The 24,682-nt window shown below is 37.4% G+C and overlaps 2 protein-coding genes across 2 annotated transcripts in view; one reads left to right on the forward strand and one right to left on the reverse strand.

Moving 5' to 3' along the window:
• The window catches only part of LOC102225248 (rho GTPase-activating protein 8-like), a 56,173-nt gene that overhangs the window by 3,654 nt on the left and 27,837 nt on the right, over positions 1 to 24,682 (forward strand). The window contains exon 2 of the mRNA XM_023350622.1: positions 7,360 to 7,484. The gene's annotated coding sequence lies outside the window, so the exon portion shown is untranslated. The remainder of the gene's footprint in view (positions 1 to 7,359; positions 7,485 to 24,682) is intronic.
• LOC111611873 (THAP domain-containing protein 6-like) lies at positions 15,945 to 18,609 on the reverse strand. The gene is made up of 5 exons (XM_023350621.1): positions 18,489 to 18,609; positions 17,918 to 18,110; positions 17,674 to 17,787; positions 17,342 to 17,461; positions 15,945 to 15,977 (listed from the first exon to the last, which is right to left on the reverse strand). Exons 1-5 carry the CDS (start codon positions 18,566 to 18,568, stop codon positions 15,945 to 15,947), a joined length of 540 nt encoding a protein of 179 aa, XP_023206389.1. The 5' UTR covers positions 18,569 to 18,609.

Genomic DNA, 24,682 nt, shown 5'->3' on the forward strand with positions numbered 1-24,682 from the left:
CTATCTATCTATCTATCTATCTATCTATCTATCTATCTATCTATCTATCTATCTATCTATCTATCTATCTATCTATCTATCTATCTATCTATCTATCTATCTATCTATCTATCTATCTATCTATCTATCTATCTATCTATCTATCTATCTATCTATCTATCTATCTATCTATCTATCTATCTATCTGTCTGTCTATCTGTCTGTCTGTCTGTTTCCCTTCATGTTTTCCCTCCTACTTTTCCTTCCTTCCTTCCTTCCTTCCTTCCTTCCTTCCTTCCTTCCTTCCTTCCTTCCTTCCTTCCTTCCTTCCTTCCTTCCTTCCTTCCTCCCTCCCTTCCTTCCTCCCTCCCTCCCTCCCTCCCTCCCTCCCTCCCTTCCTTCCTCCCTCCCTCCCTCCCTCCCTTAAAGTCTTAAATTTGAGTTGGTGAAATCTGCAGAAACTTCACTGAAACCAAAACCAATGAGGAGTCTGTTAAAGCCAGACGGAAAACCAAAACTGAGAGTTTTCGCTGGTTGCTCCGGCTGCTTATTAGCTCCTTTATACCTTTTGGAAACTTCAAGGGAATTTGGTGCAGCAACCTGTCTTCCTGTTTCCAAGTCCACTTTAAAATCTTTCTTACTCATCCTCTCTCCGTGTGTCTGTCTCATTACTCCGACCCAAATCGTTTGACTCATGGTGAAATCCCAACCCCAGCTGGCTGCAGCCACTGCAGCAACACACCGGCTCATTCCCAGCATCCTGTGAGCTCATCGCCAGCAACATCAACACACACACACACACACACACACACACACACGTGCCAGCTGGCCGTTTGAAACATTTCCCTCCACATGTTGGTGAAACATCACTCCGGTCCATCATTCCTGATGGACTCCAGCTCAGACAATGTTTCAGGTCGCTGGGAAACGATAAACATCTGGATTAAACCTTAAAGGGGCAACTCTTAACACCAAGTCAAGTTTATTTGTGTTGCACATTTTTGCAGTTCAAGTGCTATACATCATAAAAACATAAAAATAAAGAGTCATAAAAACGTCATACAGTCATCAATCTGAGAAACCTTCATGAAAATCATCAATACACATCAAATATGTTGATCAATGTTCCATTTATTATGGTTCAAAAGCAGCTCTAAACAGGTGGGTGCTCAGTGTTTCAGCTGTTTTGCAGTTATCTGGAAGTTTGTTCCAGATTTGTGGTGCATAGAAGCTGAATGCAGCTTCTCCATGCGGCTTCTTCCAGACCTGAGAAGTCTGGAAGGTTGCTAAGCTGTTCAGTGATTTATAGAGTAATAAAAGTAAAGTCTAGTGGAAGGTCTCTCAGACTGGGCCGATGTCCTCTGTCTTCCTGGTTTTAGTCAGAACTCCAGCAGCAGAGTTTTGGATCTGATTGTTTTTTTTAGGCAGACCTGTCACAGTAATCAGTGCGACTAACTATAAATGCATGGATGAGTCTCTCTAGATCTTGCTGCAACATTAGTCCTTCAACCCTGGAAATGTTCTTCAGGTGACAGAAGGCTGATTTTGTAACTGTCTTTATGCGTCTGTGAAGGTTCAAACCCAGAGTTTGGGCCTGATCTCTAGGTTCTAGTAATAACTGAAGCTGAGCCATGACTCTTGATTATTCCTCGTTCTGTCCACAGATAAGACCTGAACTCGTTTTATGTTTGTGATTTATCATAATTTTGGCCTCTTTAAAGTTTATGGGACTCTCCAACACAGTCACCTCGTCTTCAGGTGGTTCCTGGACTGTTTCACCCACCTCTGGGATTAAAATATTAAATCTGCCCCTTTTCATATCCAAACAGAGCAGAGAGGACTTTCCCAGCCTGAAAAAGTTATCCTTGTCACCATAATGGATGTTAGAGAGCCGGAGGTTTGAACTATGCTGTTCTGGGTCACTTAGAGGAGTTGGGTTTGAAAAATGGTCAGAAGCTTGTTGTGTTTATTCTGCAGAACTCCAGCTTATGTAGGATGAAGGCTCAACTGTGCCACAGCCACATTTTATCAATATTTAGGCAGAATTTGAAGGTACGTTCATGATTTCTCAGGGTAAGATAAGTGCTGCTTTCTTGGTCTTTCATAAAAAGCTGCTTTAATTCAAACAGACTTCCAGATTTACTTTAGAAAACGTCGTCAACAGAGATGTTGAGCAATAATTCAGGAGTGTGAGGAGCAGATGCTTACTGCTGTGAAGACGCTTCATACATGAGACTGAATTAGCGTGAAATAGAATTAGGACATGAATGACTTGAACACTGGACGTAAAGTGGGACACCTCCCCACTGGTGAAATCCCACACTCCAGTGTAAATGAGCCGCCGCAGCTGAGCGGTTTCCCTCGTTTTGATTTAATTTAAACTCTGCTGACAGACACTGATCTGGGATCAGCTACTTCATAATCAAATCAGGTAAAATTAGAGAAGAATGTTTACTTTGAACAGCAGCTTTAAAATCTGTTAATCTGAAATAATCACTTTCACTTAATTTGAAGGAGTTCTACAGACTTTTAGGCTTTGTGGTTTGAAGGAATCTTCCCCAGGAAAACAAAACTTGTTGTAAGGTCAGACGTTTCTGTTGTTTTTTAAGGTTTGTATCAAACAAATAAATCATAAAAACAGCACACAAATAAGTCTTTTTAAATTTACATTACATTTATAGAATATTATAGTTCTACATTAAACTCCTCATCATTTCATTCTGCTTAGTTCCCTTGTTTTAATCCCATTCAAAATATTTTGATTTTGTTCATTTTCTTCCATGATAGGTAAAATGCAGTAATCTTATAGGGCTAAGATAATTTGCATTCATTCATGAGTTAACTATGGATATGATTTTCCAGATAAAGCAAACATTTATGTTATCAGTCTGGCTTTATGGTAGTTAAACAGCTGGAGAGGCCGAATACACGACCCTGTGGAACTCCAGCATTAATAATTATAACAAAAAAAAAAGTTTATGTTTTATTTACAAACTGAACGTTGTTAGAAAACAATAATCACAGTAGGGAATAACAACGTTCTCCATTAACAAATGTTTACTCCAAGTTATCTGCTTGTAATCTGTAAAAACTAGAAAATTTCGGAAGAAATTTAGCCGGGGCCTGCCAAGGCGCGCCCGTGGGGTTTTGGGCCCGGCGTCGTCACGCCACAAGTCGGCGTCGACGCTAAAGAACGCCGCGACGTGACCAGTGGCACGCGGAGAACCGCAAGAACGTTAAGCGAGGCGGACATGCACCATTCGGTACGATTTAAAATTTTCTCAAGGCTTTTATTTTGGAAGTTTTGTTAAACTTCATTTCAAAGGGCCAAACTAATCCCATGCGTAATAGTCCTTGGGTTAAAATAGTTATATAATGCTGAAAACAGCAATTACATGATGTAAAAATATTCAAGGTTTTTATTTTGAAATTATTATTATGCTTAATTTTAAAGTTACGAACTAATCACATGTGTAACAGTGCTTTGGATGAAAAAGTCATACAAAGACAAAAACAGCAATTGCATGATGTAAAAATATTCAAGGCTTTTATTTTGAAATTATTATTATGCTCCATTTTAAAGTTCCGAACTAATACCACGTGTAACATTGCTTTGGATGAAAAAGTCACATAAAGCCAAAAACAGCAATTACCTGATGTAACAACATTCAAGGCTTTTATTTTGAAATTATTATTATGCTCCATTTTAAAGTTCCGAACTAATCCCATGTGTAACATTGCTTTGGATGAAAAAGTCATATACGGCCAAAAAGAGCAATTACTTCATGTAAAATATTCAAGGCTTTTATTTTGAAATTTTCAGTATGCTTCATTTTAAAGTTCTGAACTAATACCACGTGTAAGAGTGCTGTGGATGAAAAAGTCAAATAAAGCCAAAAAGAGCAATTACGTCATGTAAAAATATTCAAGGCTTTTATTTTGAAATTTTTGTTAAGCTTCATTTTAAAGGGCCAAACTAATACCACGTGTAACAGTGCTTTGGATGAAAAAGTCACATAAAGCCAAAAACAGCAATTACCTGATGTAAAAATATTCAAGGCTTTTATTTTGAAATTATTATTATTCTCCATTTTAAAGTTCCAAAGTAATCCAATGTGTAACAGTGCTTTGGATGAAAACGTCAAATAAAGCCAAAAACAGCAATTACCTGATGTAAAACTATTCAAGGCTTTTATTTTGAAATTATTATTATGCTCCATTTTAAAGTTCCAAAGTAATCCCATGTGTAACATTGCTTTGGATGAAAAAGTCATATACGGCCAAAAAAAGCAATTACCTGATGTAAAAATATTCAAGGCTTTTATTTTGAAATTATTATTATTCTCCATTTTAAAGTTCCAAAGTAATCCCATGTGTAACAGTGCTTTGGATGAAAACGTCAAATAAAGCCAAAAACAGCAATTACCTGATGTAAAACTATTCAAGGCTTTTATTTTGAAATTATTATTATGCTCCATTTTAAAGTTCCAAAGTAATCCCATGTGTAACATTGCTTTGGATGAAAAAGTCATATACGGCCAAAAAAAGCAATTACCTGATGTAAAAATATTCAAGGCTTTTATTTTGAAATTATTATTATTCTCCATTTTAAAGTTCCAAAGTAATCCCATGTGTAACAGTGCTTTGGATGAAAACGTCAAATAAAGCCAAAAACAGCAATTACCTGATGTAAAACTATTCAAGGCTTTTATTTTGAAATTATTATTCTCCATTTTAAAGTTCCAAACTAATCCCATGTGTAACATTGCTTTGGATGAAAAAGTCATATACGGCCAAAAAAAGCAATTACCTGATGTAAAAATATTCAAGGCTTTTATTTTGAAATTATTATTATTCTCCATTTTAAAGTTCCAAAGTAATCCCATGTGTAACAGTGCTTTGGATGAAAACGTCAAATAAAGCCAAAAACAGCAATTACCTGATGTAAAAATATTCAAGGCTTTTATTTTGAAATTATTATTATGCTCCATTTTAAAGTTCCAAAGTAATCCCATGTGTAACATTGCTTTGGATGAAAAAGTCATATACGGCCAAAAAAAGCAATTACCTGATGTAAAAATATTCAAGGCTTTTATTTTGAAATTATTATTATTCTCCATTTTAAAGTTCCAAAGTAATCCCATGTGTAACAGTGCTTTGGATGAAAACGTCAAATAAAGCCAAAAACAGCAATTACCTGATGTAAAACTATTCAAGGCTTTTATTTTGAAATTATTATTATGCTCCATTTTAAAGTTCCAAACTAATCCCATGTGTAACAGTTACTGAGTTAAATCAGTTATATACAGCCCATAGCAGCAGTAGTTCTAAAGGCCAGTTCTCAGTCCTGATCTGTTTCAACTGAGGATAGATAGAACTACAGCGATGCGTATTCGTAGTCCAAATCAGCAGCCAATAGCCTCTTGAGTTCCGTTGCTATGGCAAATAATGGTCTCAGCAGGTGTGAGCTCTGAGCTGTGAGCTCTCAAACACACAAGTGTGTTTGAGCAAACACACTTTACTGAAAAAAAGCATTGGAAACAAATCCTTCTTGTTCGGGAACCGTAATACATATTCGAAAAGCGTTTCGAGCGTATGACAGTTCAATGTGTCTTCTGCGATAGTCCCGAGATTCATATCTGTACCTCACTCAGAGCATTTACAGTGATGAGAGAAAGAAATGTTGTGCCCAGATATGAACCGAGATGGGCTGTCACTCTAATTTGAAGAAAAATGAGAAACTTTGGGTCGCTTAGAGGCAAATTGTGGACAAACCGTAACTGGTATCGACGAGCCGTCTTCACTTTCGAAGAGATCACAGACGTATCTACAAAATGAAATTTGAATGGCATTTCTAGGTGAATTTGTGACGACACAGCAAATCCTCAAAAATAGGGTATTTCTAGGATTTTTCCCATTGAGTTATAATGGGGTTTTTTTCGCAGTTTTTTGCGAATTATGTCGCCACGTTAAGCCCAAATCCCACCAAAAATAATAGCTCCAATGGCGTGAATTTTCTGCACGTTTTGATACCTCATTTGTAGGTGTGCACCCAGCGGTATGAGCCGCATTAACGGTTACGGAAGAAAAATAAAGAATTATAATAAAGAGACGCTTCTCTCCGACAATAGTAATAGGTTCCTGCCATTGCTTTGCATGGCAGGCCCCAATAATAATAGTAATGAAAAAATAATTTAACCAAGATGCACACAGACCCTGAGTAAAATCTGATACAGTTCCGGTTTGTTACACTGATTCACCATACATGGCCCCTGGTATCTACAACATCACAAAAAGAGTTTTCCTATCATAGAAACCAAATATGGATATAAGTGTTATCGAAAAATTATATTTTTTATTTTCAGTATAATCCATACTGAGGTCAGAGTCTGCTGTCCTGTGAAGTTTAAAGTTTCTCTGTTCAGTATCAGTAACTCAGGCCTGCAGGAGGATTTCCTGTTATCACAGCTGTGTTTAGAAAAGCTTCGTCTCTTCTGGTGTTAAGGTTCAATTGAAGCCACTGACTGTTGGGTCAGTTGGTCTCTCTAAAATTGCCCTTAGGTGTGAGTTTGTGCGTATGTGATGAACTGATGACCTTTCCAGGAAGTACCCCGCCTCTCGCCCAATGACTGCTGGAGATAGTCGCCAGCCCCTCATGTTCCTGCAGAGGATAAGACAATGGATGGTTGGGTATCTCAACTGCAGTTCCAGATATTTTCAGTTTAGCTTAATAGCAGCAACAAACATTATAAAACAGGAAGCTGTTAGGATCCTGTGTTGTTTTAAGGTTTGTTTATTCTGTATTCCTTAGTTTTTCTTTATTAGATTAGTTTATTTCCTGTTTTACTTTAGTTCAGTCCTTCCTTCATGATTCTGGTTTATTATGTTCCTTAGGTTTAGTTATTCTTTATCTCTTCTCTTTCTCTCTCATCACACCTGCAATCCGTTTCTAATCAGCCATCTGCTCCTTGTTCAGTAATCAACCTTCCCAGTTTATATTCAACTCATTCTCAGTTACTGGTTCCTCCTGGGTAAACCGTCTCTTCCCTGGTTTACCCTGCTCATGTTTTCCCTTGGATTTATGTTTTTGTTCTTCTCTGGCTCCCTACGTTCTTTGTTTTTTGTAAGTTCTGATCATTTTTTTTATTAAAACATTCCTCATCTACCACATCTGCATTTGGGTCCACCATCAAACACAGGCATCATGACAGAAGCATAAAGTCTTCCAAAAATTAATAATTGCTTTTCCTCTCCTATCTAAGGTTTACTTTAACTTGTGGATGAATCTCAGTTTCAAGTATTTTTTCCTCTCAACATCTGTGCAGCTGTGGCGCAGCAGTAAACTGGTTTTCCTTGTTTGCTTTCTGGACACATCTGCAGGTGAAGGTGATCTCAGCGCTCACCAAGGAATCGCTCCTTTTCCACTGGGACACATTAGGAAATTACCCAGGTCACCCACAGACTGCCGGCATGCAGAGAGATGACATATTTTCCTGCTGCATCAGGTAACATTCGAGGGTCAGTTGTGTAGATTTTTCTGGGTTCAGATCTGCATCATTTTACCAATCGGTCAAAGCTGTTCCGATCAATCCACCCAGTCTTTATCAATGAAAAGGATCATGTTTCCTGTCTGGTCGTCCTCACCTTCAGCCCTGCTGTTTCTGCAAATCCCTGAAATAAATCAGTGTGTGCTGCTGTTATAAAAAGCCTCCTCACACGTGCAGCCGTGACCTCTCTCCAGACTCCGTTAGCACGGCCGGTGAAGCCGTCAGACCAGCGCGCGCGCCTTCGTATAAAATCACAACCGATGGAAACAGCGCTGTGGCGTAACGGCGGGCTCGTTAGAATGCGTGGCGAAGATTGTAATCACACGCTCGATGCGCTCATGATTCACTGTCAGGGTGTCATTACGGTGTTTTCAAAGGGAAGCAGCACAAACAATGACTGCGCCTCAGTTTCCTGCCTTAATGGAGGCGATTATTCATGTGAGGAGCTGCAGGTTTGAAGACAGCTTTGCCAGAGACAAAATGAGACGCCGTCAACCTCAGGAACTGAAGGTTTTCCACACAAACAGACATTTGGATCATGTTTGTTCCTGTTCCTGAAAGGATGAATATAAATTTTGCTTTGGGTTGTTTTTCTTGTTTCACTTTAAAAACGTAATCTAGAGTGGTTCTGAGTGGGCCGTGAAAAAACCCAACATATTTTAATATTAATTGATGAAAACCTTAAAGGGGCGGTAATATGTCATTTCTAGGCACATTTTATAGCATAATAAAGTAACTGTTGCCTTCATTTGCTATAAAAATGCTGCACATGTCAAATATGATTTTAAAGGAATTTGACATTGTAATTTAACGCCATGAGATTGGGTCTCTGTCTCTTTAAAAAGCTCCGGCTCTTTTTGAAACTCCACCTTCAGGAAGTCATCATAATCTGGCTCCTCTATTAACCCTTTAACAACATTTATACCAGCGCTGCTCTGAGATGTAGCTCCTATAATGAGCTCATCAAATGCTCAGTTACCCCAGGTGTTTGCTAATTGCTCCCGGCTAGTCTGAAGGAGCTGAGTGGGGGAGGAGCTACATCTCGAAGGCGGAGCTAAGTCTACCTAGACATTTTGCACAACTGAATGACTGTAGTGAAGATTAAAGGCTTTCTCAAACATGCGTGAAAAAATCAAAGCAGCACTCCAGGTTTGTTTTTGATGAGGGAAAAATGTAAATAATATGATGTAAAGCTAAAAAAATAGATTTTACTGCCCCTTTAAAAGTATCGACATGTCGATCGACCTGCTTCTCCTCTATCCTTGATAATATTTTGCCATTAAAAAAGATTATTGAAGACAGTATATTGCGAGCTGTCGGTTGACAATTTTTGCTCAATGACACATAAGAGCAACTCTGACGTTTTCAGTTTTCAGCAGTTTTGCAGTTTTCTGGCAGAATTACTTAGAAAATCTCATATTTTCTATGTCGTTATTTTTGTTGTTGGATTTTGCTATCAGGCAAAAGTTTCAGTCGGACACAAATATATCTGTGACTGGAGGCGGCTAATGCTGCTGCTAACTAGCTGCTAATAAACCCTTGCTAGCTAGCTAGCTTACCAGAGGGTTCTGTCTTTTTGTGTCTGTCTTGCCACTGACTCACGTTTGATGCTACATCCATTATGTGCAAAAAGGCACTACTTATGAAATATGCAATATTTTTTGGAAATTTCTGACATGATGTAGGTTTTAAATGTCATTCATAATGGTCTTAAAAAGTCTAAAATCTGAGTAAACACTGATAAAACAGAAAATTAAAATGTGAAAAATAAAGATTTAAGGTTTCTTCATTTAAGTTATGCAAACTTTCAGATCTGTGAACTCTGTCGTCGTTTTATATTTACATTGGATCTCTGTCTGCTGATTGGCTCTCTGCTTGGCTCCTATTTGTTGTTTGGAAACCGAGCGCTTCCTGGTTCCCTCCCTCCATCGTCACATTGAGCCAAACGTCAATAACCTTCATGCACCGCCACACGTGCCCGGCTCTAATGTGACTAATGTGGGAGGGGTCGCGCGTTGGATGGCAGGCTGGGCTGTCGGGGGGCTTCAGATTCCTGCTGCTGCTGCACTAAAACAAACAATGAACGTCCTGGAAAGCCAGCTCTTATTTTTAGGGTCTGACTGGGTTTTACGTAACGGGTCATCACAGCAAGAATAGCTCCATCAATCACTGGAGCGGCAGCGTCCGAACGCTCTGGGAATGCTGGGATCAGACAGACAAGACCAACATGGAGGCCCCTGGTGTGAAATTAGGGCTGGGCGAGTAATAAAAAGTTGCATTTACCGTCATAAATAAGTGCAAATATCGCAAATATTTCCAAATTAGTACCACAAAAACTTTGATTTTCATTGCAAACAATTCACAAAAATCGCAAAATTCTGGAGGAACTGAAAAGATGTTCAGTAATATTATTTAATGTTAAGAAATGGATTTAAGAAACTGTTTTAAGCAGGTTTTGTCAATTTTGGCACAACCGGCCCTTTAAGAGCATTCATGATCTTGATTTGGCCCAAAACGAAAATGAGTTTGACGGCCTGTTATATATTATGGGAAAAATCTCTTATGATCATTTAAATAATCTGCTAGGGCAACTTGTACTTTTTCAACAATGTTTTGGATTTATTGACTTAAACCAGCTCCTATATCTTGCTGAAAAGTTACTTTGAGTTGGTTTTGTCTAGTTTGAAGGGTTCTGATGTATTTGAAATAGAAACAACAACAAATGGTAAGATTTTGTGTTTTTGCAGCTCAAGTTAACCAAAAACACCTCTGAGTGAAATCTACAGACCATAAAGAAGAACAGAAGTTGATAATTGACAGATTGAATGATTCGTAGCAGCGTGCGGTGAGCTGCAGGATGGGTTTTCTTATCGCCGTGTGTCCTTGTTTGACTCAGTTCTGGTTTAATCTTCGGGCTTCAGGCGGCCGCAGCAGGACGCTGCAAGGTGAGCTGAAATAAAGCGCTGCTGCTGACCTGAGTGGTTATTATTCACCCTGCATGGGGGTAAAAGAGCTGCCTGACGCCGCTGCTGCCCCCATCATCACCTTCACATACATCATCCCGCTTTCACATTAGCGGAGCAGTTAAAGGTAATTCCAGCGCTGCATCACGGCCGCAGCGGCTAACTGAGGCCGGCTTATCGCCTCCGTCTCCTGCCGCCGAGCAGGAAGAAGAAATAAGGTCCAAAGGAAAATTAATTCTCAGCCTCGCTCCCTCAGGTGGCGAGGAAGAGGAGGAGGTGTTTTCCTACCGTGCCAGACTGCCGGTATCCGTGGCAACCTGGGGCGGACCTCCCTGGGATGGATGCTGAGTGGCAAAGATTGACCTGTCACATCCCATCACAGCCAGGATGTTTCTGCTTTCAGCTCAGAAACAAACAGAGCGTAAAAACACGCTCCTCTGGCATTTAAAAACTTTAACTTTACATTTGTGATTTCTGTTATATTCCTGTTAGACTGGGATGCACCGATACCTGAGGTTTATTATCGGCCGATACCGATACAGAAAAACAGCTGAACTGACTTAAAACATTTCATTTTTTAAACTCAGGACGTAAATGTACTGAATTATAAATTTATTTGCTAACTGTCTTGGGAAAGCAAAGTGTCTTAAGTCAGAGGCTTCTTGAAATCCACTGTAATACAGACTGCTACAGGAGATCTTTCCTGCCAACAGCCATCACTGTCTACAATAACTTTGATTGGAATATCCTAACTAATTTTCTTTAAAATAATTTAAGGAAATGAGAAGTTTTACATTTAGACTTGTTTGATGTTTTAGCCATATTTTACTAGTCTGTGGTTATGGTGAACAAAAGGATTTAATTACTAAAAGAATCATGAATGAGTCAAATATTACCACATTTTAAAAATTAATCTGGCCAATAATTCTCCTTTTATGAGATAAAAGTTTATTCATTCTGCTTTTAATTAATGTTTTCCAACAGAAAATATTAGCAACATTTTAATAACTCTTATTTTATTAATAATTATTGTCAATAGTGCAAGATAATCTAAACTAAGCAATGTAAAATAATTAAACTGAAATTGACAAGAACAATGGGTTTGTCAAACATGTAAAAATAAACTGCGACAAACATTTGAAATGGTTCAGAAAGTGCAATTATAAATTCTAAAAATATAATTTAAAATAGATACTAAGCACAAAGCGTAGAATCAGACTGAACAGATTGGCCCTTACGGATCGGCCACATTGTTTGTGTTTTTTTTATTCTGCTGTATGACCGCTCTTGGCTTCTCGTTTTTGATTAATTTGTTACCGTGGTAACGTAAAATGCCGCCGGAGGTAGCAGCACGATGCGATGCAGCCAAGCAGAGTTTTTATCCGTGCTCTGAAATGTTTCAGAGATGAAAAATAACAGTTTCCTCTGCTGCACTGAAAGCGTCACCATCCTAACGTTGTTCTGTTGTCTCAGTTTTTAAAATATAAAACATTAATTTTGCTGTTTTTTTACTCGAAACTCCCAGCTATTAAATAGAAGAAGAAGATATGAATATTTTTCTTTGTTTCTGCTGAAAGTTGGTGCAGAACAAACAGGAAAGAAGGTAATTATTGCAATTACCCGCAGTGAGATGACCCCAGTCAGAGGCAATTATAAAGAGGTAGTAGACACATAAACCTCTGATCACAATTGCACTGAGTATTTCCTCTGCGCAGCGCGCAGGTCCTTTAATGTCACTTCTGAACAGTTTTCCTCATTAACAGTTTTATTTGACCAGATTTTTCCATCTCCTGCTGCATTCATGCTCTAGGAAAAACTGTTGATTTTAACCCTGTTTGTTGCTTTCCTTTTAAATAGTTGGAAAAACAGTTGTGACCTGCTTTTTCACGAGGAAACTTCTCAACCTATCCATCCGTCCGTGTGGCTTTTATTTCTTTCCATTCTCCAGAGTCGGTGTTTTCTGGAATTGGCTCTACAGCTGCAAATCTTTTGGGTTTTTAACAACTTTACACATCGAGAAACTGAAATTCAGTTCTTTTTTCTTTGCAAAGTAATTCAAACTCAGTCAGATTAAGTGAATAACATATAAAAACCAATTTTAAGAATCAGATATTGGCAGAGTTGGGTTGCATTTACTCCAGGGGTGTCAAACTCATTTCTGTTTTTGGCCAAAATGAATTGATAAAACTTGTTCACAAACTGTTAAAATATCAATGAATTCCTAAAATTAATATTTTATCTTTTCAGTCCCTCCAGGATTTCGCGATACTTTTAGATTTTTTGCAATAAAAATCAAAGTGTTTGTGGTATTAATTTGGAAATATTTGCGATATTTGCGCTAATTTATGGCTGTAAATGCGACTTTTAATGACTCGCTGTGTAGATCTGACATCAGTTAAGGCTGAGGCAGCTGTTTAATGCAAGTAAAGTTTTTGACTCCCAACTCTCAATCCTGATTCACATGCCAATATTTTAATTTTTTAAATTTATTCCAATCACCTGAGATTCAAAGTTTAATGAAGCAACTTTGTTTATGTTCACTAAATCTTTTGAAAATAATCATCCAGGTTTATTCCACTTCACGTATTTGCATTTTTTTGCATTGATTTGCCAAAATACTTTAAGTTTGTGGTCGAAATGTGACAAAATGTGAAAATGTTTAAGAGGTGTGAACACCTCTGTCTATTTTGGAGAATCACAATCCAGTATCCAGAGACAATATGTTTCCTTCTGATGAAAATATTGAGGATCGATTCTGGAGGATGGAGAAACATTGGACCAGAAATCACTTTGAAAGAACTGAAAAGATTTAAAACGTGGCTAAGAAAGAAACATTAAGATAATATTCAATATTTAATGGGAGTTCTGGTCCAGAACTCCCATTAAATAACTTTTTTCTGAATAAAAGTAATCTCTACAGTTCAGACCTACTCAGGTGGATTATCTCCCTCCTCTCCAGCGCAGAGGCTGAGCTGCAAGCTGCACTAATTACCTCATAAAATGTCTCCACAAGAAGGTCACACTGACAGACGGAGCTGGATGAGTTATGACCCAAATGGACCCTGTTAATTAGGATTCATTTGTTCTAAAGAAAAACATCAGATAATCTGCTTGGAAGTTTTAGGTTTTTATAAAAGTTAATTTATTTACTGTCGATAAAGCCAAAGCAGAAAACAATCAAAGTTTCCAAGGTTCAGTGAATGCAACAGGATGTGAAGCTGAAGTTGGTTGGAGATGCAGATGGAGACTGTGGTTTAAATCCAAGATGGCGCACTAACTTTGAGAGCTGTTCAGGCCTGAATGGAGGTTTAATGACAGATTTTCTGAATTGCTTTCTGCTTTTCAAAGTAAGAGGTTGTTTATAAAAACTTTCAGGTACTTTCCTGGAATTTAGACGTTAATTTTTTTAACTTACCCGATGCTCTCTCAGAACTAAGACTCAAACGTTTTAACAGATGTTGTGTAGAAACTGTTGTCCTTGAACTGGTCCAAAACCTGGCTCAGGTTCTTTTCCTGTACTTCTGATAACAACGTCACATCTTGTACCTTAAGGTCAGCATCTAGTCTCTTTGTGTTCCTGTTTATAGATTGTACACAGGTTGTACACAGAGGACCTATCAGAGGTGACCTAAGTCCTCCGCAGCGATGCAGCATGTGGAGGAGGAGAGCATCAAACATGTAGTTCAAGGTCTTTAAGGGAGGAATCACTTGGAGCAGAACGTCTGCTGACTGCTCCGCAAATATCCCACATATCCCAATGACAGTTTATCGAACAGATCATAGAGAAACGTATTGAAGGGTCCCCTCAGGTCACAGTTCTTCGCCCTTTGTGCTAGCGCTGACGTTCAGGACTTCCTGTGGTCTCCTGCAGCTGAAACTTGCACTATTTGTCCTCTCTTGAGCAGCTTTGGCGTCACCATGTAAGGAATTTTTATCCCTGAATTGTTTTCCTTTTCTCACTCAGTGAAATGACCTTGAAGTTCTTTTCCTCCTCACTGAATATATATATTTCTTTTAGCTGCCTGTCATTGAACACAAAAAGCCTTTTACAGCTGACTCCAATGCACAGTGCATCTGTGCACTATTATCCAACAAATTTTTCATTTGAACCAATCATTATTGAGCTGGTTGTGACCAGTATTCTTGATGACTTCCAGAAACACCAGACCAGAGATATCCAACTCTAGTCCACCGTCCTGCAACACTTATTGTTCCCAAAGGAAAATTAAATAAAGTATTTTTGAACTTGAAATTTCATGCTCAATAGTCCAGTAGATTTGGTTTGATTATGGACCAAACTTGCAAAATTTGTTACATTTTCAGCTGCTGCGGTTCTCTTTCATGATGCACTGTCAAACCAACCAAACACATTGGGAAACTTGTTCCCCTCCTCGCCTGTAGGGGCGCTGCACCAAGAACTACTGAAGGAAATAACATGAAACTTCTGGAGAAAACATTGATCGCAACTTCCTTCTTCACCAAATGTAAATGAGAATGGGATGGTGTCAGATTTTAGCGATTATTGGATTTCTCTTTTGTTAGTGCTAGTCCAGCATGTTTGTTTGGTTGTATTTACCCAGAATGCATTGCACTGCAGTTTTAGTAGTGTTTTAATAGCACTGATAAAGATAAAAATATTAAACGTTTTTCAAATAACAAATTTACTATAAATAAAGTTTAGCTTTTGCTAAGTGTGAATGCTGTTCAAACTTTTGCAGACGACTGTAGCTTGAGGCTAATATTACTAACAACAAGAAAAAAAATCTACATTTCTTCAAGAACTTATAGAGTTTTACAGGGATCAAAGTTAAATGATCCCCAATGAACTAATTTTAATTTCTGTTGCCAGTTGTTGTTTAGTTTGAGTCAGCACTGCTAACATTGTAAACATGCTAACTGATGCTAACAAAGCTGTGCTTCATTTTGTTTCTTCAGAAACATTTGTAAATGACATTAGAAATTATTTCGAGAAATTTTTACTGCTTAAGTCGTTTTTAAACACTAGACAAGGAGAGAATGCTAATTCAATTTTTGTTAGCAATGCTAAGTGATGTTAGCAAGCCTAGCCTGCTGAATTATTACAAATTGTAATAATTAATTATTGTAATTTACAATAATATTGAAATTTAGTGAGAAGTTTAGCATGTTGAAAGAGGTGAATGCTATCCTCTGTAAATTTTAACTTGAGGCCAAACATTGTTTTACTGCTTGGCCAGCAGCTGAACTCTGATTGGCCAAGAATGATGAAATAAACCAACTATTGGGTTTACATCAGAGTCAGTTTCTGCTTGGTTTCAGCTAACAAAGTTGATTTATTTGTGGGAAAAAGGAAAACTTAGAAGATGTAATTCATCATGGCATTTCTGCTTGGAATTCTGGGTAATGTAGGCGAGCAGAATGTCTGATTGATGAGCCGGAGCTGCGTCTGGTGATGAGCAGCGTTTGTCTTTCTGTCTTAGCTGCTGCTGATGGACAGCTGGCCAGGCCTCTGCAGCAGAGGAGGAGAGTGACAGATGTGATGAAGGGTTTGTAATAAATGGAGGAGTTTGTGGCCAAACAGAACATGAAGGTTTATGTTGCTGAGTCGGGAGGAGGAGGACGATGTGTGGAGGCTTTTATTGTCACGCAGTCAAATCGTTTTTACGCTGGAGAGGACGGAGAGTCTTCAGATGGGGGACTCCGCGTCCTTGTCAAGGACCTAATTACGTGCAGCTGAAGTGGAGGGAGGGGGGATAACACTGAGACCTCATTTTATTTCCTGCACTGATCCTGGGGAATAACTCAGCATTTTGCCTTTTAAAACCAGCCTTTGTCTCTGTTATAGAAAATAAAAACAGACATATGTCTGATCTGATCTACTGATTCTCACATCAGCTTTAATTAAACACTAATGGTTCCCCTTTAAATGCTCTTGTAGCCGAGTTAATTTTATTTATTTATTATTTTATGAACCTTCCCAAAACATTTTTATTTCTATTTTGTCGAATTAACATGTCTGCTGACATGGCTATTTCTGTTTTGACTGCTTTTATTTTTGGTTCCTAATGTAAATATTGTTTTTGGGGAAACGTTATTAGTGTTGCACAAAGCAATGTTCAGTGACATAGCTGCAGCCATAGACATAATATAAGGATAGACGCCTCATGGGCCGCTCTCGCCTATTGGAGCTGACGAGATTTAGGGCGGCCATCTTGGAGCGGTATACCACTCCACTCAGCCTTATATATTTGGCAGGCACAATAAAGGATCAGCGCATTTAATAGATCATAACACGCTGAATAGTAATCACATTGTCACATAATTAAATTTTAGGCATACAGCTATTAAAATTGCATGTATAGGAACGTATAGTTTAGCATATTTAAATAATTTTGGTGGAATACAATGTTTTAAAGTATGACATGTTTTGCAAGATACAACCAAAGATGCAATTTATTCACACACATTATGTATATATTCCGATAATCTCATATATACACACATACACACATGCATACTTATCTGTTGTGACAGTATTTACATATTCATTACATTTTTACACAATCTAATAGCCTTATACATACACACACACACATATATATATATATATATATATATATATATATATATATATATATATATATATATATATATATATATACGTATATATATATACATATATATATATATATATATATATATATATATATATATATATATATATATACATATATATATATATATATATATATATATATATACATATACATATATACAACACAACATATACAATTCAAGCCGTTCTTTGAGTTCTTCAGTAATGAGATTTTTTTCACTCAATTCCCCCAAAAGTGACTTTGCTGTGGTCTTTGCCCTCTTCTCTCTGGCCATGGTGTTTTTCTTGTCCCTCTCCAGATATTCCACTCTTGCCAACGCTCTCTTATGTTTTGCAGTGACAGCGGTAAGAGAAGCTGGCAAAGCATAGCAATGATCCTAAAGACAGAGAGATGGACATCACCCATCACTTAGACATCACTATGGCACACTTTCTTTCAGACGACAGCAGCACTGTGTGTGTCTTCAACTATGTTGGTTTTATTTGTTTTATTTGTGAGAACATTCAACATGAGGGTTAGAAAATAATTTAGATTTTAATATGATCTTGACCATTATGATATGATATTTACAATAGAAAAAATACTCACATCATTAGACTGAGGTTGCAGGTCTGAACTACAAGTTTCTGGGTCATCTTGAGAGGCCACATACTCACTACTTTGGGCTTTTGTGGAGGTTATTGTAGTTCTGTAGTTTTCAACCTTAAATGTAAAAACCTTATGAATATGGACTTCACAGTATATACTACCTGTACATAAACACACATATATCCCTTAAGGCTAACATTATGCACATTTATGAATGCTAATGAACTTATAATAATGCACCTACTCTTTGAAGGTGAACTGGGAAGCTGAAAATTGATGGTATCACATCAGCTCTCAGTCTGACAATCTGACCTGTTTTGTCAAAATCCTCCGTTTTGAAATGCTCACTGCATAGTACAGATGAATCACTTGCAGTGAATCCATCCCTCCTCAAAGCTATTTCCCACCTCTTCCTCCTCTCTTTATCTTTTGGAAACCTTTAAAACAAAAACGTGATATCTGGGAGTGTGTACACAAAAACATTGTCCGAATGAGGTCCATGTTATTTGCAACGGTTGAAACTAAGGAGCCTTGTTGCCTGCTTAAGCTGAGCATTCAGAAAAACGTTACACTCACTATTTTTGATCTTCATATTTTAAAGAACATAAAACTCCAAATTTGATTAAAATTTGTTGATAATGATAATTAAACAAAGCTACTGAAATTGTGAGTAGGCCTGTTTGAAACATATTCCTGTCATCAAATCTCCGGCTCAAGACCGATAGCTAACATTTGCTGTCATTTCGCTGGTGGGCATAAATACAGTACAGTAATATTACATTCACAACATACTAACAATAATATGTCATTCTTACTTGTGAAAAGTTATCCCCCGGTCCCTGACATCAACAGTTCGTAGATTTAAACACGAATAAGCCGAGCAGAACTGAGGCATCTTCTGTTGTTTTGGTTCAGCAAAGTACGAGGATATACCGCTCTAAGATGGCCGCCGTATTTCCTGCGCCGGAGCGGCCAATGCGGCGTCTACCCTTATATTATGTCTATGGCTGCAGCAGCCAGGCAGAAGCTGCCTAACTGAGCTGCTGGTAAGACGCGCGCTAAAGCTACCTCTCACTTTTAATAATGTTTATATTGTACAAAATAGTTTTCACAGCTTTTGTTCTGCAAAAATATAATGTTAACTGTGCAAGTGTTTTTAAGACAAACTTTGGTGTTGGTTAAAGTTAATGTGTTACGTTTATTAAGTTTGTATAAAGTTTCCCTCCAAAATGTGTTTGTTGGGCCACAGGACTGTGACGGTGATCGTGTATCATACCTGGTGCTGAGTGTGTCCCACTGTTTTATAGGAATAAAAAAAACAACGCAGAGTACTATTCCTGTGTGATCCTGTTTCACAACCGTTACACTCTCATAAAACACTGACAGATTTAGCTTCTGATTTTTGTCTCACTTACTTACATTTTACTCAACATAAAACACGTTTCATGGGCGGCCATCTTGTTTGACAAGCGTTTTTTTTATAGCTTCTATTTATTTGGAGTTTGAATTCATGTCAACTCTGTCATGTAACACTAGGGCCAGGCTATGATTATTAATTTCTTTTTAATTAGGAGGATAAGGTAGTAATTCTCCGAGAACTCCTGCACAAAAAAATAAATAAAACAAGGAATTTTGAGCATCTTGTGAAGTTATACTTTGGTAAAACTTTTGCAGATAATAATTAATAAATTAACCTTTTAGGACATCAGCATCAAATTATTAACAAAAGCTGGAGTTTGAAACAATCATGCAAACAACTGTTTGGAAGAAAGGACTGCATGGAATGAAGTGGTCACATCAGAAGCTTTTTTCTCGTTAAAACAATTTTTTTAAAGATATTTTTTCAGGTAAAATTACCAAAGAAATGATTGAAATAAAAACCACGTCTTCAAAATATTTTTCTTAATTTGTAATTTCTTTTCAGAAAAGAAAGCAAGAATTTAAAAAAAAATTAAAATCGGTAACCTACGACGCAATATTAAGGTGATAATAATAATAATAAAAAAATAAATTATGAGAATAAAGGCAAAATATTAGAACAATATTATTATGACAATTGTAATATATTATTTAGTTTATTCTTGTATTATTTCAACTTTATTTTCATAATTATATATATTTTGGTTTTCTTGGCCCTAATTCTCCATTGTAGAAATTGGATCTGATATTTTTAAAAACTAATATTATATTTTTAATCCATGTCACTCATGAGCAGCTGAAACCACTGCTGACCCAAAAGAACACAAAGGCCCGTCTCACATTTTCCAAAAAAACACCTTGATATTCCTCAGGAAAAACATTCTGCAGTCTGAAAAGAAGGTTTTAGAGTGGCCTAGTCAAAGTCTGGACTTGAATTTAGTTGAGATCCTGTGGTATTCATGCTGGAAAACCCTCCAATGTGGCTGAATTAAAACAGTCATGCCCACGTTGATGTAAAAACCTGCCTGTAGCTGTTTGTCCCTGCTTCCCTCAGGCTGCAGCTCAGGTGCAGCCAGGTGTCTGCTGCCTTCAAGCGGCGCAGTAATTCACAGCGACATGCTGTCATGCATATGAGCAGAGGGAGGTTAAATAACAGCAGATGTATGACGCCACTTATGGGAAGCCTTTAGCACAACAATTATCATCTAATTTTATCTTTGCTCTGCGCCTCTGGCTGCCTGTTGTTACTGCTGAGGCGATCGTGACTCAGCGCTGAGCTGCCTAATTGGTTCTGTCACCAAACTTATTGTCAACATTTGTAATGTTTGGCCCAAAATGTGGAGCAAATTCAAACTATTTATATTGTCTTAATATGAACGACTTCATTTCCGTGAAACTCACACACCTGTCAGAAATACATTAATAACTCGTCCTCTAATAGAGCTGATGGTCTGTTAATAGTTATGATTAAAGTCTAACATGTGATTTTTTTCATGTTAATTTAATCTTCTCTGAAGTATAATCAAACAGATTTAACCAAACTGATTTTTCTCATCTGCATCCCTTTTGAGATACCAAATCTAAGAATAAATATAAAAATACATGATTAAAACCATAACTGGTGGTATTAGACAACACCTTTAACAGATAAAGGTTAGTAAAGTGCTTCTGTTCATTTTAAGTATCATGACTTATACAATGACGTGTTTTACTGGATAATAAATTGTCCCAGAATTATTGTGATAATCAATAATAATGTTGTTGATTTGATGCAATGGAAATCTGATCACTTAGAGACCAATAAACTTTCATTTTGCAAAGTTAACACTAGAACTAGAAGATGTTTTACACATCCAAAATAAAACACAACAGCCAAAAACAACAACAAAAAACACACACACAACAGAAACCATAAATAAAATGTATTATGACGTCTTTGTAGACAAAATTGCCCTTAAAAAATATTATTATTCATCAACATTTACTTTAATTTATCATGTAATTAATTATTTAGTAGCTAAATGGGGTTAGTGGCATCAATTAACTCTCTCACTGTTTGGTTGCCTAGCAACAATATGCTGGGTAAAAAGCAGTTTCAAGTTCCCCCACAACTTCGGTTGCCTAGCAACACCCTGCTGAGCAGCAGCAGTTTAAGGTTTCACTTTGGCCCGTCACAGTAAATTTTGACGGATGATAAATTCTTCCAGAATTTATCGCAATAAAAGATAATATTGTTATTTTGAAATCATCTTCATGTAATAGAATGGTAGTAATGGCATAATAATGTTTATCAGAGATTGGAAATGGAATCAAACACTGGAAATGGAATACATTTTAAATATCCAAAATAAATAAACAAACCAACAGAAACAACAAACAAAATGCATTTTCAAGAATCTGCAAACAAAATATTCCTTCAACAAAAGTTGACATTAAAGCGCCAGAATTAAGACTTTTTTATCAGCCAGTTTTTGGTAGGAACAGAGAAAAGAGAAAATTGCTGAATGATGCAAATGGAAATTATTGAGCTTGTTTTAATCTATCAAGTGATTAATTGATTTATTAATTATTGTGACAGGCCTCAATTCACCACTGTGCCTCATTGGAGCTTAAAAATAAATTTAAAAAAGCAACCTCTGGAGTTAAAACTGGATTAAACAGAAAAGTTTGGCAGTATTTCAAATATTTAAAACAATAATACATAATTATTGCTATCGACTGATATGAAACACTTATATCGTAATAAGTTTTTCAGCCGTAGTTTCAACATCGAGACGATTTGTGGTTTGATTATAGAGTCTGTTTGGGTTGGTGACTGTTGCTGTAACGTCCTACGGCCCACGAACGCCTCGGCAGCTTCCTCAGCTCTTCGTAGGTGTGACCAGCAGGCTGACGGGCGGAGGACAGGTGCAGCATGCGCTCAGTCCTCTAAGTTTAGACTCCCACAACTCCCAGCAGCACCAGTGCAGCATTCCCGTCGCCGCGGGGAAAACAATGTGCCGGCTCGGATGACAGATCCTGGAAAGCCTTTCCCTCCACCGTGTGACACCTCCCGCCTGCTGGTTGTTGCAAAACAAAAGTCCTCCTCACTTTCATGGAAACATGTAAACATTTACCGTCATTCGAGCTCAAATCAAAGCCGCTGACGGAGTTCAGTAGAGAAAACTGGACTAAAACCAGAAACAGATCAAATGTGTAGAAATATTCCTGAAGATAAATCTGTCTGACTGGCTGGCAGAGCGCTACAGCGCCACCAGCAGGTTAAAATTGGAAGTAGACTGCTGAATGTTCTTCATGGAACAATAATATTCCAATGACAAAAACTCCAAATATTTTTAAATTCTACATTTATTTTCTATAGATGTGAATCATTTTAAAATGTTCAAACTATGAAACATAGTGTCAATATTTAATAAAAATAACATTCCATCCATCCATCCATCCATCCATCCATCCATCCATCCATCCATCCTAGAACTATCAGTTAGGCTTTAATGATTTTCAGGAACAATGTAAAAACCTTAAACACTTATTAAACTTTACAAACAAATTTTTAAGTGTAACCTTGAGAATAATTTTCTATTTAACCACTTTATGTCTTTCTACATACAGACAGACAAACCTAAATAAATCAAACTTGTTTTTCACATCAGCAAAGTATGGCATTATTAAACACCATTTCATCTCAGCGCTGTAGAGACCATAAAAGTAAAACCTAAGTGATAATAAATGTATCTATAGCTGCCTGTTCCTGCATGGCACAAAACAGGAAGTGATGGAGTCGCTGTGATCGGACGTTTAGGCCAATCCTGCGTCGTCCTCTGCTTTTGGACGTGATTTTATCTAAAGAGCTCCATGAGTCACGACCGTCTGAGGTGCTTGTCACATCTCTTTAGGAGTCTGGCTGACTTAAACAGACAGAGCAGAGTGTGTGTTTGCATACCAAGCAGGGATCAGGATTTATCCTCCATCGCCTCTTTCAGACATGCAGGATTCCTGACTCCGCTGGAATGTCATCCTTAAACCCCAAAACTGCTTCCTTCAAGCAGCTTTCATCATGTTTATGTTCAAACTCTATTTCTGCATTTCTTCTTTAACATTTTTTTTTGACAAGAACCAAACTTTAAACTTTTGATTCAGGCTTTTTAGTGTACCATCTTTATCTTGCTGTTAGTAAACAGTGGTAACCTATAAGTCCCTCCAGGAAGTTGCAGTCGCAACTATTTATTTAAGTTTAGTTATTATTCACAGAGTTTGAGAGATAAGACTGTAGCATCAACTAACTCACTCACTCTCTGGTCACCTAGCAACAACTCACTCACTCAATCTCTCTCTCTCTTTCTTTGGTTACCTAGCAACATCCTGTAAAGTAACCAGGAGTTTCAGTTTTTGGCATTGAGCCTCAAATTTCATATTTCAAAAACACGTTACTGACCTTAAAATTAAAAACATTTTACATTAATTCAAACTCTTAATTCAAACAGAGTTATTGTAAATAATTTCTTAATCGGTGTGGAGTGAAAACTGTGGATAAAACAGAAAAGATTATGTCATCAGTTTTTCAGTATTTAAAAGTATTTCATATTTAAAACAAATAAACTAATCAATAATTATTGATATCGACTGATATGAAACAATTATGTTGTGATAAATTTACCTCTTGTTTGCGTCTTGCACGTGTCAGTTTAGGAGTCTCTGCTGGTTTATTACTCTTTCCATTTTTAGTTGCTGGATTTGAGTTGATTCTGACTTTGAGTCGTCAGGGATCCTGATGCTCAGTCGCCTCCTCAGGACGGCTGTGAAACGTTACACGCATTGATTTACAGCCTGATGGAGCTGCTTATAGACGCCCGTCGCCTCGGTCAGACCGGCTGACGGTCAGCAGGGATGAAGGTCTCACCTTGTTAGTCAGGAGAACTGTCCATGATGCTCCCTCACAGCGGACCTGCTGAGTTAATTAAACGCCTAATTAAAGCTTTGATTGGCCCTGAGGGGACGATCAACAATAAGAGCAAAAATCAGCCGAAGCTTTCAACCACGTCATGATGTTTATGTTCTTAATTAACATTTGTCTTTTGCACACTAATGTGAAATAATATTTTTTTAAAAGGCAGTTTTATTTTGGACCTTTTTATAAACTATTACATTAAAATGGAAAGCAATGGCCTAAAGTGAGAAACTGTTTCGACTGTGGAAGCTCCGATATAAAATCTGGTATCTGATATTAATGTTGCACATCAGTGGTGGGCACGATTTCATAAATGTTTTGTTTAGCACCTTAGCATGTTTGCTAAGTTAACATTCCCCTAAATTAATATTTTCATGTAAATTCTAAAACTCTCATTTATTTGGCTGTTTTGTCAACTTCCAGTTGAATAAAGTTCAACTTTTATGTTGAAGTTGGTTTGCGACAGTTAAGGATTCTTCAGGTTGGTGGATATTAATATTGTTGAATTTAGCGCTGTAGCACTTTAGCATTAGCTTCTGCTAAATACCATGCTGCGCATTAGCTGATTAATGCTTTACGTAACTTTTTAGCAGTGGCTGTTGGCTAATAACTGATTTTGTAGATGTTTGCCACACAGAGTCC

Source organism: Xiphophorus maculatus, chromosome 17 (genome assembly GCF_002775205.1).
Source record: "Xiphophorus maculatus strain JP 163 A chromosome 17, X_maculatus-5.0-male, whole genome shotgun sequence".
NCBI classification, from domain to species: Eukaryota; Metazoa; Chordata; class Actinopteri; order Cyprinodontiformes; family Poeciliidae; genus Xiphophorus; species Xiphophorus maculatus.